The 13,160-nt window shown below is 38.7% G+C and overlaps 2 protein-coding genes across 7 annotated transcripts in view; one reads left to right on the top strand and one right to left on the bottom strand.

Moving 5' to 3' along the window:
• LOC5571723 overlaps positions 1-10,167 on the bottom strand; it is a 60,991-nt gene extending 50,824 nt beyond the window's left edge. For 2 of the 3 annotated variants that reach the window (XR_002499250.1, XM_021839389.1), the window contains exons 1-3: positions 9,521-10,166; positions 8,605-8,988; positions 429-1,966 (exon numbers count right to left, since the gene is read on the bottom strand). Coding sequence is in view for 2 of the 3 variants with exons in the window: in XM_021839389.1 (XP_021695081.1) it covers positions 429-1,966; positions 8,605-8,988; positions 9,521-9,915 (2,317 nt within the window). In the remaining variant the exon portion in view is untranslated. Of the gene's footprint in view, positions 1-349; positions 1,967-8,604; positions 8,989-9,520 lie in introns of those variants that run through there. The other variant, XM_021839388.1, reaches the window with a different exon arrangement.
• The window catches only part of LOC5571722 (coronin-7), a 73,416-nt gene that overhangs the window by 51,185 nt on the left and 9,071 nt on the right, over positions 1-13,160 (top strand). The gene's annotated exons all lie outside the window — the stretch shown is intronic.

The raw sequence follows: 13,160 nt of genomic DNA, 5'->3' as shown, positions 1-13,160 counted from the left end.
CCTCCATGAGTCGATGTTCCATGACTCGATATCGACTCATGGAATCATACTAAAAACAGAATTTCATGGTTACTATGATGGTCCCTAGAAGCCACTTTCCAAAGGATTGCTGTTCCATGACTCGATATTTCCATGAGTCGATGGTCCCTTCAATATCGACTCATGGAGGTTTCACTGTACAATAATTATTATTTGCAATGTCTTAGATTTACACCAAATAAATCGACTAAATTTCACTCAATAGTTCCAATAATGTAAATTTTGAAATGGGTCGAATAAGGCCCAAAGCCCTTCAGGTTAAGTCAAAAACCGGCTTTCTCATTTTTTCCATCATAGGCACAAGCCGCTCTCTCATTTCGTTCCCTCGGAAAACCCTCCCATCTATTTCCCGAATCTGGTGGAAGGTACCTCAGATGGCAAAGACTCACCGCAGTGCGCCCGGTCCTCGATGAAGCTGATCAAATCCGGCACCCGGATCACCGTCAGCATCGATGTTTCTTCCTTGGACAGGGCAAATTCGAACTCCTTGAACTCCACCTCCTCACTGGTCTGGACCGCCATGCGCTCGTTCTCCTCCAGGTAGATATCCAGGAACTCCGAATCGATCTTGACGCCGGCCTTTTCCGCTTCCTCCACGCCGAAAACGCGCGCATCCGTGGTGCGGACTTCCGTCGCTAGGGAGGGTGGAATTTTCCGAATGTCGTCTAGTCGGGCCATCAGAAGACAGCCGTAGTCGCACAGGTAGACAGTGGGACGGCCATCGCCCACGGACTCCAGACAAACGGCCCGATACCAGGTGTCCATGTTCCGAACCAGGCACAGTTCGTTCAGTCGCGGCGTGTAGTGTTCGATGAAGCGGTTCACCTTCTTGCCGTAGCTTTGCAGTTTACGCTGAAGGTCCTCCAGGTACGGGAGGTCCTCGTAGGCGATGAGCGAAACCCGGAAGTCCAGCTTGATGGTGGTCCGGTTGAGAATCATCACGTCAAGGTTTTGGTTCGGAGGAAGGGTCTTATGCGGTACGGTTTTGTAGTCGACGAACGAATCTGGATTGTCCGACGATTTGCAGATGGGAATGGTTATGAGATCGTTGATTTTCTTGTTGACACTGATTCCGGCTGCGGTTCGCAGTTGACCGTCCACGAGGTTGCCCACTTCGAGTTGGACCTTCATTTCCAGCGGTTGATCGATAAGGGTGTTCAGATAGGCCATGGCCTTTTCGATGTGGCCGTACTCTTCGGTGATGCCCTTGAGATGTACCTTGTGGATTCGGACCTTGCGTAGTTTGAGGTCGGTGTCGGTCAGCAGACGAAGTTCGCCGATGGGAACTACGTTGATCAGACCAAACTCGATAAACACGCAGAGAGCTTCCTTCCGGGTGACTTTGACGATCAGCACGCGGCCGTAGATCTTCAACGGTTCATAAAGAGCGAGGCATATGTCGCCCGGTTCTGGCAGAGTGGTCAGCTTACCCGCCGACAACCCGGCCTTGGCAATGTCGCTCAGCGTTTGGAGGTACTCCTTGTTGCTTTCCTTGTCCAACGATCGTACGAAGACCCGTTCCGGGCTCAGCACCGACAAAATCACAACGTGCGAACCTTTCGGAAAGTCTTCCTGCACCAGACAGGCTTCGTCCAGGTCTTGGAATCCTCCTTTCTTGCTCCCCGGCGTAGAACACCGACTGGCATCGGTTTCGCTCGTTTTGGGCTGACAGTGTCCTTTGTGGCGCTCGTAATCCACGTGCTGGCAGTGCTTTGAGCAGTACTGAGTCCCACAGAGACTGCAGCTGAAGAATCCCCGCTGGCCACACTGCGTGCAGAAGGAATCCGGAAACATGGCACTCTGATCCGCGGGCAGACCACTGAAGCCGAATGTGGATTTCCCGTTGATTTGGCCTTTGGGTTCCACGCGGTTCACACCTTCGCGCTTAGATAGGATCTCAATCCGGTCCTCAACGTTGGTGTCGAATCTAGAAGGGAAATTGTGTTAGTTAAATACCGCCATCTATGGCTACAAAGATGCCTTTCTGTGAGCGAGTTATTTGACATAAAGTTATTTGGTATACGCAAAATAATACTCCTTATTTCAATTGAAAGCTGTTCTTGATGAACCTATGTCAAATGGCTTTTTCATTTGACAAGAAAGTTGCTAGGCATGGTCATTTGCCATGGTATGCCACCGAACATGTGTAAAATAAGGGTCATTTGTCGTAATGCCAAAATATGCGTAAAATAAAGGATATTTGTAAAATAAGATCATTTGGCATAATGGATATTTGAAATATATTATAGGGTGTATTCGAAAAATATGGCACACACATAGGGTAACGGTCGTATTTTGGACCCCCTAAGGAAGTGATTTTAGTTTTTTGTCCCAATTAATTAATTCAACAGCGTAATCAAGACAAAGAACATGCCAAAATGTAGAGAAAAACTTCCTCTACGAGATAAAAATGCCCATACGGTCAAGTAGGATCCAGAAAATGGTGAAAATAATTAAATTGTGAAGCATTGTTTTTCATTATTTTGGACACACCAATACATTTTGGACCCTCAAAGTATATATTTTGGACCCCCGGAATTTTTTAACGTTTGGCGACAAAGTCCACGACACTGGTTGTATGATATGCTTGCCCATAGTTTAATCAATCGATTGACAATGAATAACCAAATAAATTCTACGCTTTTGGTTCAGAAATTTGAAAAAAGTTTTTGTTTCCATTTGAGAAATTTCTGACAGCTTCAATTTCTGTGTGTAACGTGTTGTAACGGTTGCATGGATGAACCGATTAAATTGAATTAATTTCATGTAAAATAAACACATTTTCTAAGAACAAACGGTTGATGCAAGTGCGGAATAATCCTACCTTTCAAAAAGGCATGCGAATTGAATTGGTCCTTCGATTTAAACTGAGAAATGTGAAGGAAAATGGCCCAGGGGGTCCAAAATATATAGGGGTCCAAAATATATTGGTTACCCTATTTTGTCAGAAAAATTAAACCGGATATCGGATTTTCTTAAAATTTTCAGGAGATGAAAAACCACTAATGGGTTAGGGTTTACAACATTTGTTTTATTCAATATCTTCTCCTACTTTCCTTTTCACTCCATCCATCAAATTTTCCCAGTGTTTTTGTTGTGTTTACCCAAATTTCCTTCAATTCCGGCTCTGTTTTGATGATTTTAGGGTGTTTGCGAAGTTTCGTCTTCATAATTGCCCAGAATTTCTCAATTGGGCGAAGTTCCGGTGAATTCGGTGGGTTCATATCTTTTGGCACAAAATTGACTCCGTTGGCTCGGTACCACTCCAACACGTTTCGAGAGTAGTAACAGGATGCTAGATCAGGCCAAAACAGAGTTGATCCTTTGTGCTTCCTTATGAATGGCAAAATTTCTTCTTAAGGCACTCTTCCGTGTAAATCGCACCGTTTATTGTTCCGGAAGTGATGAAAGGAGCACTTGTTTCACCACATCCGCAAATCGCCTGCCAGATTAGAAACTTTTTTGCAAATTTCGATACTTTTTTCTTTCGATCCTCCGGAACATCGAACTTAGACTTGGCAACGAAATATTCTTGTCCAGGAAGTTGACGGAAGTCGGCCTTTACATAAGTTTCGTCATCCATCACGAGGCAACACGATTTGGTGAGCAACTTGGTGTAAAGTTTTCGGGTGCGGGTTTTCGCAGTCATGTTTTGTTTCTCATTCGATGACATGGCCAGAACAACTGTATGAATAACTTTGACAGTCGACAAATGTAAACAATACACTATAAAAAATATTAACTCCAATTTTCAGATTTTTTACTCATACGGTTCAAAAGATACAGAAAATTTTCGGTGTGCCATTTTTTTCGAATACACCCTTTACACTGGTTTTTTTTACAAAAACCTATTGGTTGTTGAAACTGTATTTTTTCAACGATTTCAGCTAACTTGCATGCAAGTTTGCCAGCTTGTATTTAAGCAATTTATTTGCTTATTTTATATGTTGGTTTTTGATGCTTTAGAAAAAGTATTGTATCTTGCCATATAAAAGCAAAGAATATTGTTGTGAGGAAATTGCGGGGATGTAAAAAAATCTATTCAATCGAAATGTAATGATAACAACCAAACTAGAATTTACACAAAAGTCCTATTCTTCTGCATGCTTGGTGGAATAGATCACTGACAAGTTTGATAAATCATTCTTTGAATTTTATGTAAACATGAATATAACCAGTATTTTATATAACTTTGGGTAGCTCAAAATTGACATACTGGAACGTTTTTGAGAGCGCCATCAAATTCAACAATCCCAAGTTTACTATAGAGACACATGATTTGATCCTTGACACACGAAAAATGTTATTTTGTTACGCCTGGTTATTTATGATAAATAACCTTCGAATTTAGTAGGGTGGATGCACTAGTATTAGCCCTACTTTAGTTTTCACCCCTTCATACCCACCAATTTCGTTTTTTTAGATTTAGATTTCTACTCTACTATACTATTTAAATCCAACTCAGTGGCGCTGGAGGTATAGGTAGGACATGTACTACGCACAAAACACCTCGGTAGGACAGACAAAGGATTGTCCTACCCACGATAAAAAAAAAAAAAAAAAAAAAAAAAAAAAAAAAAAAAAAAAAAAAAAAAAAAAAACAAGATTAGTAGAGAGCTTGAAAAACAAATTAAACTATTTATCATCTGTTCAATATGCATACAAGCTCGTGTGAAGAACGATTGAGCATATCTATAGTGAAAATCTTGGGAAACTACTTTTTTTTTCAATTTACTTATATTCTAATTTGTAGCTCATTTCGCCATTGGGCATCACTATAGAGCGAGGATCAATTTGACTGTTGTACTAGAGCACAACGCCTAAATTCATACTATTCTATTACTTAATCTATTTTTGGATCTGATGCTACGCTGTCTCTTTGTGCTCTCTACTTTTCGCAGGTAGATCGGAGCGTACCGTGAACGTACCATATTTGACGCGGGTCCAAACTTGACGTATTTTCTAATTAATGTTATCATAAATTAATTCTAGATCAGACTAGCACTCGAAAATGTATTGCTTAATCTTTATTTACATGTTATTGATGGATTCCAATCGAAAAAAGTTTATATTTCATTGATAATAGTTAAAAATAAAATTTATTTGAAAAAGCATCCGACAAGTGCGTCAATTTTTTCATTCCTTAGTGAATATGCTAACTATTGTTGATCAATTTTCGTGAAATTATTGTGCTGCTTTACACCAATATTATCAACAACAGTCAGTAATATTCTTTTATTCATGAATTGACGTCGAAAGTTTTCTACTTTTAAGCTTTAAAACATTTTTTGTATGAAAATCTTGTGCGTCAAGTTAGGCACACAATGTTCCTAATTATTTGCTATTTTGTTCAGCATGTTTTGTTGAATCGAAAATAGGAAAATAAATATTTATGGGGCTTGCATTCAAAAAATCCGTCCGCAGAACAACCCAAGGCTTTATGTAATCACATGTAAAGGGTCATCCATAGATTACGTTTTTAGGAAGAGGAGGAGGTTCAGGGAAACGCAACGATCCATACAAAATATTCGCACTTTTCATAAAATAAATGAGGCCAAGGTTGAGAGGGGTTGAAAATTGTACAATTTATCGCGGTTTATGGACGTCCCCTAACGTTTCAAGGAAGCTTCAATAAATGCGTCAGGAGGTGAGGTGTAGGTTCAATGGTTTGTTTCGTATAATTTATACAATAGGGGGTGTCCATGAGATACGTGTCACAAAAACATACTATTTTCTACAAAAACCCCGCCCATCCGCCCTACTTCACACTTTTTATATGGAGCCTTCAAAAAACTTGTATGATTCGTCACATCTTGCAGAGCACCTCCTTCCTCCTAATAACATGACGTACTTAATGTATGACCCATATATGGTTCTCGATCTATTCCGAGGCCCATACTGCCGTTGGTTCTACGCATATTTGTCCCGGGGTCCATAAGGGTGACATAGAACATGGGACAAGTAGGCGTAGTTCACGTGTTATAAGTAACGAAGATTATCAAACGGTAATTTTTGGAACCGGTTGTTTTCGTTCTAGTTTTTGACCAATTTGTCCTTATTTTAGCAACTACCTTCCCCGTTCCAGCGCAACGTAGTTTTCAAACCTTTCCCTTGTTTGATATCACGGCGAAAATACATTAAACTAAACAATAAGGCTTAACTATAGATTGAACTCAATCGCCGGTTTTATTTTCTACACTAACCAAACGCATAGCAAAAGTGACTACCGGATGACGTCATTCAAAACTTTTTCCGAAGGTTCTAACTTTTATATCCTCTCTAAAACGCTTTTTTCATTTAATTGAACTATTCAATACTGAAACTCTTGTATATTTTAAACTTTAGCAATTATTTGTAAGGGCGTCAAATAAGGAACATAGTGCGTCAAATTAGGCACATTGAAGAATTGATGCGTCAATTAAGGAACCTAATGTGTTCCACAAAAAGTCAATCAAACATGAAGAAAAAATCGTTTAATATTTTTTTACTGATTTTTGCCTAATTTTATAATAGTTGAGGTAGCATAGGTTCAAATTTTAACAAAATCGGATAAATTTAGACGATTTGACAAGAGTTTGAATTTAGAATTTTCTTAACCGCGTCAAATATGGTACGTCCACGGTACGCAGGGATGCCTTTCTCAGTCCAAGAGAGGTCCATTTGTTAGCCGTTTTTGTCGATTGCCGTGTAAATCCGGGTACAGTTGAGCGTTTGCTCAGAGGAGGGTCAAGTGTCAGACGGCCGTGGTGTTGGACGGATGGGCTCGTGTTGTTCTTGAGCGGACTGACGAAATTTTTTGATGAGGGGGCTGGGAATCAAACCCATGACCCATTATGAAGCGAACGTGTAGCCAACTACGCCACATTGCCCCCAAGAATCGTCTTTAACCGTTTGAAAACAAATGGAGCAATCTTATAATTTCTGAAAATTCCATAGTGCATTATCAGAAAATTCTTGAAGAATTTTTGGATGAAATAATGTGTCAATCTTACTGAGACCAGTGACATCTATTATCCACAGCACGAGTGTGATGGTGCTAGCGATTTCTGAAAGTCCGATCACTCTTGACATAATTTATCATAATCTGAATCTCTTGATGATTTTCAAGGCAATTCCGATCGAACTCCTACAGTTAGTTCCTCAAAAATGATTTGATCAAATTCCCACTGATATTTTTGTGGCATCAGTCATTAACATACTTACAGCAGATTACGAAGATTTCCAGAAAATTTGTTTTTTTTAGCAGGATTATTGAAGAAATTCCAGTGAAATATTTTTTGGAGTTTCTACGCGATGAAACATTTTTCAAAAATCTTGTTTCTTTTGACAATTTAGGTGCAAAGAAAAAAAATACACAAATAACCAGAATTGTTTCTAATTATCAATTTGTTATCAAGGAAATTAGAACAGCCTCACTGGTTGTAAAGACAAGCAGTTTGGTCTATTTTTGTCGAATTTGTTTAATAAAATTGATTTAAAATGGATATAAGTATTAGAAATATTAATATATTTTCATATGAATGATAAAATAAGTTGAGACAGGTTTCTTTTTAGAGACTTGGTCCCTATTTTAATGCAAGTCTTTAAAATGTCTCTATTTTTGAAGGGAGGTCTCTTAACCAAAATGGTCTCTAAAGTCTCTTTTTTCCTAATTCTGCTTGCATTGAATTCTGATGAAAAATTGCACGCGCTCCAGGTTGACCTTCAAAGACTATAACGAGTCCATCAGGCTCTCTCAGATTCCCCGAGGAAAAGCTTTAGGAATTATCATAGTGATTTTATTTAGATTTTTTTCAGGTTCTTCTACAGGGATCTCTCCAGAAATACTTTTAAAAATCTACCAATTCTCCCAGAGTGTATTCAAAAGGTGCTTAGAAGAAATTCTTTAGACATAATTTGCTCCAGGAAATCCGTGAGTAATCCAAGTAATTCTCTCAGCTATTACTTTATTTTTTTCCAGAACTATCGTTCAATTTCCTCCAGATATTTATTCACTAAAACTTCTATTGAATTCTGCAGTTGTTACTCTAGGAGATCTTCCTGAGATTTCTACAGAATTTCGCCCGAAAGAATCCTCAAAGATTTATTTCGGAGGTAAAAAAATAGCTAGGGAGATTCCTTCTAAGATTCCCTTAGGAAGTCTCTAAGAAATTCTTTGAGAAATTTCAAACGGAAGTTCTTGAAGGATTTATCCAGTATTTTTCCCGGGAAGTCTCTAGAGGATTTTAATCAAGAAATTCCCGGAAAAATCCGCGAGGTTCTTCTAAAACAAATCCTGTAATGATCTCTGGTGAAACTTCTGTAGGAATTACTGACTCTTGTAAAGATATCTGAAAAAAAACTCCCTAACTTCTGAGAAAGTCTTGGTGAAGTTTCTAAATGGCTAGGATAATTAATCGAGAATATATGCCAAATGATCCTCTTTTCTCACACTGCTTGAAAATTTGGGGCGGAATTTCATTATGCCAAATGACCCTTACTTTTAACTTTTTAAATTATGCCAATATATGTCTGTTATGCCAAATGACCCTTCGGCACAAGGCCCGCTCCCCCTTATATACTCACAGCGGCTTCGTCCCACGGTGCTCATTGTCCAGCGCAGTCACGATGCTGAAGATCTGATTGGTATCGATCCGCGACAGGGGCGAACTTCTACTCGCATAGAACGGAGCCGTGGCCAACGTGCCCTGCTCCGGAAAGCGCACCTTCAGCGGAATCGAGAATCCGGTCTTGATCCGGCGCGGTGCCAGCGTCATTTCCCAGCTTTCCTCGTCGCCGCTGGCTTCAATCGTCTGGATCAGCTGCACTTCGGCGGCGGATTCGAACGGTGGCGGCGGCGCAGGCAAGTTCATGTCCCTCGGCGGTAGGGTTTTCTTCTCGTGAGCGAATGCCGGATAGAACTGGAACCCCAGCTTGCGATTCAGCTCCTGAATGGCCAATCCCGCTTCGCTGTAATAGAAATCACGGGATTACCTTTTACAGTACACACATAAAATAATGATCACATTTTTCTTTTCAACTTGCAATAACTTTGTCAAATCTGAACCGAGTTTGATTATTCTCGCAAATCTAATATAGGGTAGGTGTACCAGTTATGGCCATAGTGGTTCCCTATTTCGCCATATGTGATATCTTGAATGCTTTCACATTTTGAAAAATATTTTGTGTTTTAGCAGTAATATAAAGGAAAATTCTTGATGTTAAAACGTTCAAAAAGATTAAAAATGTAATAGTTATCCAAATTTGGCATATGGCCAAATAGGGAACCACTATGGCCATAACTGGTACACTTTCCCTAGTTTACAGAAAGATGTGAATAATTTTCAAATAATCGTATCATAATTGAAGATCATATCGAGAAATTGATTCAAAAATGAAAAACTTTTTGTAAGTTAAATAGAAAAATTTGATCGATTTTTTATGCTGGTACTTTAAAGGTTAATCATCTCAAGCTTTTCAGCTCAAACCACCCTGCACCTACCTTTGATTGGCAAACTCCACAAACGCGGTGCTCGCGTCCTGTTTGGGCTTGTGCACGTTGATTACGGTTCCGTACACGCGGCATAGCTCCCGCAGGCCATCCTCCGTCAGGTCCCGGGTGTTTTTCAGCCGAATCCGGACCGCAGCCGGAGTGTCACTGTGGGCGAAATCGCTCGACTTGCTGGCCGCCGCTGCTGCTGCCGCCGATGCGGCCAACGCTCCCGGCTGCTGGGTGTCGTCCAGATCGGCCCCCGGACCAGTGTCGTACCGGTTCAGCATCGGGTCGTAGTAATCGTGCGTCATCTGGTCCAGCCGGTCGTCCAGTAGGATGCCCTGCTGTTGTTGCACCGAAACCGCCACCGTGGTGGATGACGATTGTTCCGACAGCGTTTCCATGCTGTTTTGGAGATTTGCACTCGGAAGCAACTTTTGTTAGCGAAACAGACCGAATATCACAGCTTGAAATGCACTTTTTTAAAAAGTAAAATGAAAGTACGGACGCTTTTTGAACTCCTTTGAAGAGCGGCACAAAAGAATAAACATTCGGTCGGTCGGTGGCCGAAGCGGAAGTTTTGACAGTTGGATGAACTCTCGAAAGTCACTCACGCTGTGCCGAGTGCAAGAGAGAAGAGTTCTCACACTCTACACGTTTAAAAATAGTCACACACGGAATAGGCCAGGGGAAGTGGTTCACCTAGAGTGAATTTATGTCAAAGAAAAAGTAGATTTTGTATGAGAATTGACAGAAAAATGAATGACAAGTTCATCCACTTCTCCTGGCCTATGTGTCGCTCTACGGCCGTTACGAATATTTTATTGTATTTATTTAGGGTCGATGTACCAATAGCCGCATAGCTAAGAACAAATATTTGTATAAAATCGAAAAATAAAGCCTGTGGAATTATTTTTAGATCATCTGAAAGCTTTTTATCTTGGCTTTGTGGAAAAATTATGAAACTTAAGAAAACTAATGTTTTTGTATTTATTATCGCTAGTGCCACTATAGGAACACATGAGCCTATAGTAGTACTAATCCTAATTTCTGTTCCTATTGTAGCACTAGCCTCACGGAATAGGAAAAACACAAATCAAAACCGTATATTTACAAAACTTTTATATTTTTCCTTTGAAGTGTGGATCAAAAGCGTTCGATTGATGTAAAAAAGTTCCTAATTTATCAACTATTTTGTTTAATAACAAAATAGTTTCTCTCAGTAGTGCTACTATAGGAACAATAGGTTAACTATAGGTGCAAGGGAGCTAAAATTTTAAGCAAAACTATTTATTTCGATCATTTTTTGAACAAAATCGAGCTGTGTGTCAATGGTACTTAGATAAATAGCTACTGATCTTCATGTTAAAAATTATTTTGCTACGATTACTAGCGAAACGGCCGTAAAAAGCCACTAGTGCGACTATAGGGGACCGTCCACTAAGGGAACACCGACCCTATGTTGGAAAATGCATTTCGCCGAAGTTGGAATTTTCTCGGAATTTATGCAAGATACCCTACTTCGGAACTAGTGCGCATTCAAGCGCATCCAGATGCGTTCGTAGGTCATTGAATTTGCTATTTCATTGATTTTCCTTCGAAATTGTATTCGGAATTTCATTATTTGGATTTTTTTTGGAGCTTTGGAATTTACTTCGGAACTTGCTTTGGATTTCCACTTGGGAAATTCTTTAGAAATTTCCTACGGAATTTTCTTAAGCTTTTCCTTTGAAGTTTCGTTCGGAATTTTCTATGGAATTTCTTTTAGAGCTGGAATTTATTTTGGAATTTTCTGCGGAATTTCCTTTGGAATTTCTTGGAGAGCTTCCTTCGATATTTACTTCAGATTGTTTTTCGGAGTTTCCTCTAAAATTTGCTTTGAAATTTTCAGCGGTGTTTCGGAATTTACTTCGAAATTTTCTTTGAAATTTCCTTTGGAATTTTTTTTTTGAGTTTTTTTTTAAATTTGCTTTAGAGTTTTCTTTGGAATTTCCATTGGAATTTTTTTTTCAGAACTTCCTTTGGATTGGTTTTTGGAATTTCCTCTATAATTATGTTTAAAATTTTCTGCGCAATTTTCTGTGGATTTTTTTTTTGGAATTAACTTAGAAATTTCCTAAGGAATTACGTTTGAAATTTCTTTTGAAGTATTTTTTTTTTGGAGCTTCCTTCGATATTTGTTTCATAATATCCTTTAGATTTTTTTTCGGAATTTCTTTTATAGCACAGAGAAACAGACGTAACACTTAGAACAAATGTCGATCAAAATCATAGTCACGAGGACATGTACGCCCAATGCTAAAATCGGTGTGTTTGTCCGATAGGCCAACAGATGGCGGTAATGTGCAAACGTCAAACACGAACAAAAACGATGCGAGCGCTGCGGGTGGTGTATCGGCCACCTACCATATTTTTGAAACTACCGTTAAAAAGGTGGTCGATGGCCAATGATGAGAGTGTGACGTCTGTTTGTCTGTGTTTATAGTTTTTATCGGAATTAATTTTGCGATTTCTTCCAAAATTTCCATTGGAGTTTGCTTCGAAATTTTCTTCACAATTTTTTTTTAAATTTACTTTGGAATTTCTTCAGGAGCTTCTTTCAAAATTTGCTTTGGAATTTCCTTCGAAATTTTCTTTCGAATTTTCATCAGAATTTTCTTTGGAATTTCCTTTGCAATTTATTTTGGAGCCTCTTTAGAAATTTCTCTTGAAATTTTCTTCTAAATATTCTACGTAATTTCCTTCGGGGGTTTTTTTTGTAATGTCCAAAATTTCTTTTGGAATTTCCTTAGAAATTCCCTTTTGAATTACTTTTGGAATATTCTTCGACATTTCCATTGGGATTTCCTATGGAGTTTCCTTTGGAATTTTCTACGCAATTTTCGTCGGAATTTCCTTTGAAATTTGCTTTAGAATTTCTTCTAGAGCTTCTTTCTATATTTCCTTCGGAATGTCCTTTGGATTGTTTTTCGGAGTTTCCTCTATAATTTTCTTTGAAATGTTCTGCGGATTTTTTTTTTTTGAATTTACTTTGAAATTTTCTTTGGAATTTCCTTCGAAATTTCTTTTGGAGCTTTTTACGATATTTGCTTTGGAGTTTTCTTCGCAATTTACATTTAATTTTATTTTCAGAATTTTCTTTGAATTGTTTTTTGGAATTTCTTCTATAGTTTTTATCGGAATTAATTTTGCGATTTCTTCCAAAATTTTCATTGGAGTTTACTTCGAAATTTCCTTCGTAATTTTCCTCACATTTTTTTTTTGGATTTCCTTTGAAATTTCCTTAGGAAATTTCTTTTGGAGCTTCTTTCGAAATTTGCTTTGGGATTTCCTTCGGAATTTTCTTTCGAATTTCCTTCACAATTTTTTTTTAATTTCCTTCGAAATTTCCTTTGGAATTTATTTTGGAGCTTCTTTCGAAATTTCCTTTGGAATTTTCTTTCGAATTAACATCAGAATTTCCTTTGCAATTTATTTTGGAGCCTCTTTGGAAATTTCCTTTGAAATTTCCCTCAAAATATTCTCCGATATTTCCTTCGGGTTTTTTTTTGTAATTTCCTTCGGAAATTCTTTTGGAATTTCCTTAGAAATTCCCTTTTGAATTTCCTTTAGAATATTCTTCGAAATGTCCATTGCGATTTCCGATGGA

This window comes from Aedes aegypti, chromosome 1 (genome assembly GCF_002204515.2).
Source record: "Aedes aegypti strain LVP_AGWG chromosome 1, AaegL5.0 Primary Assembly, whole genome shotgun sequence".
NCBI classification, from domain to species: Eukaryota; Metazoa; Arthropoda; class Insecta; order Diptera; family Culicidae; genus Aedes; species Aedes aegypti.
This window is presented reverse-complemented; position numbering and strand designations above follow the sequence as displayed.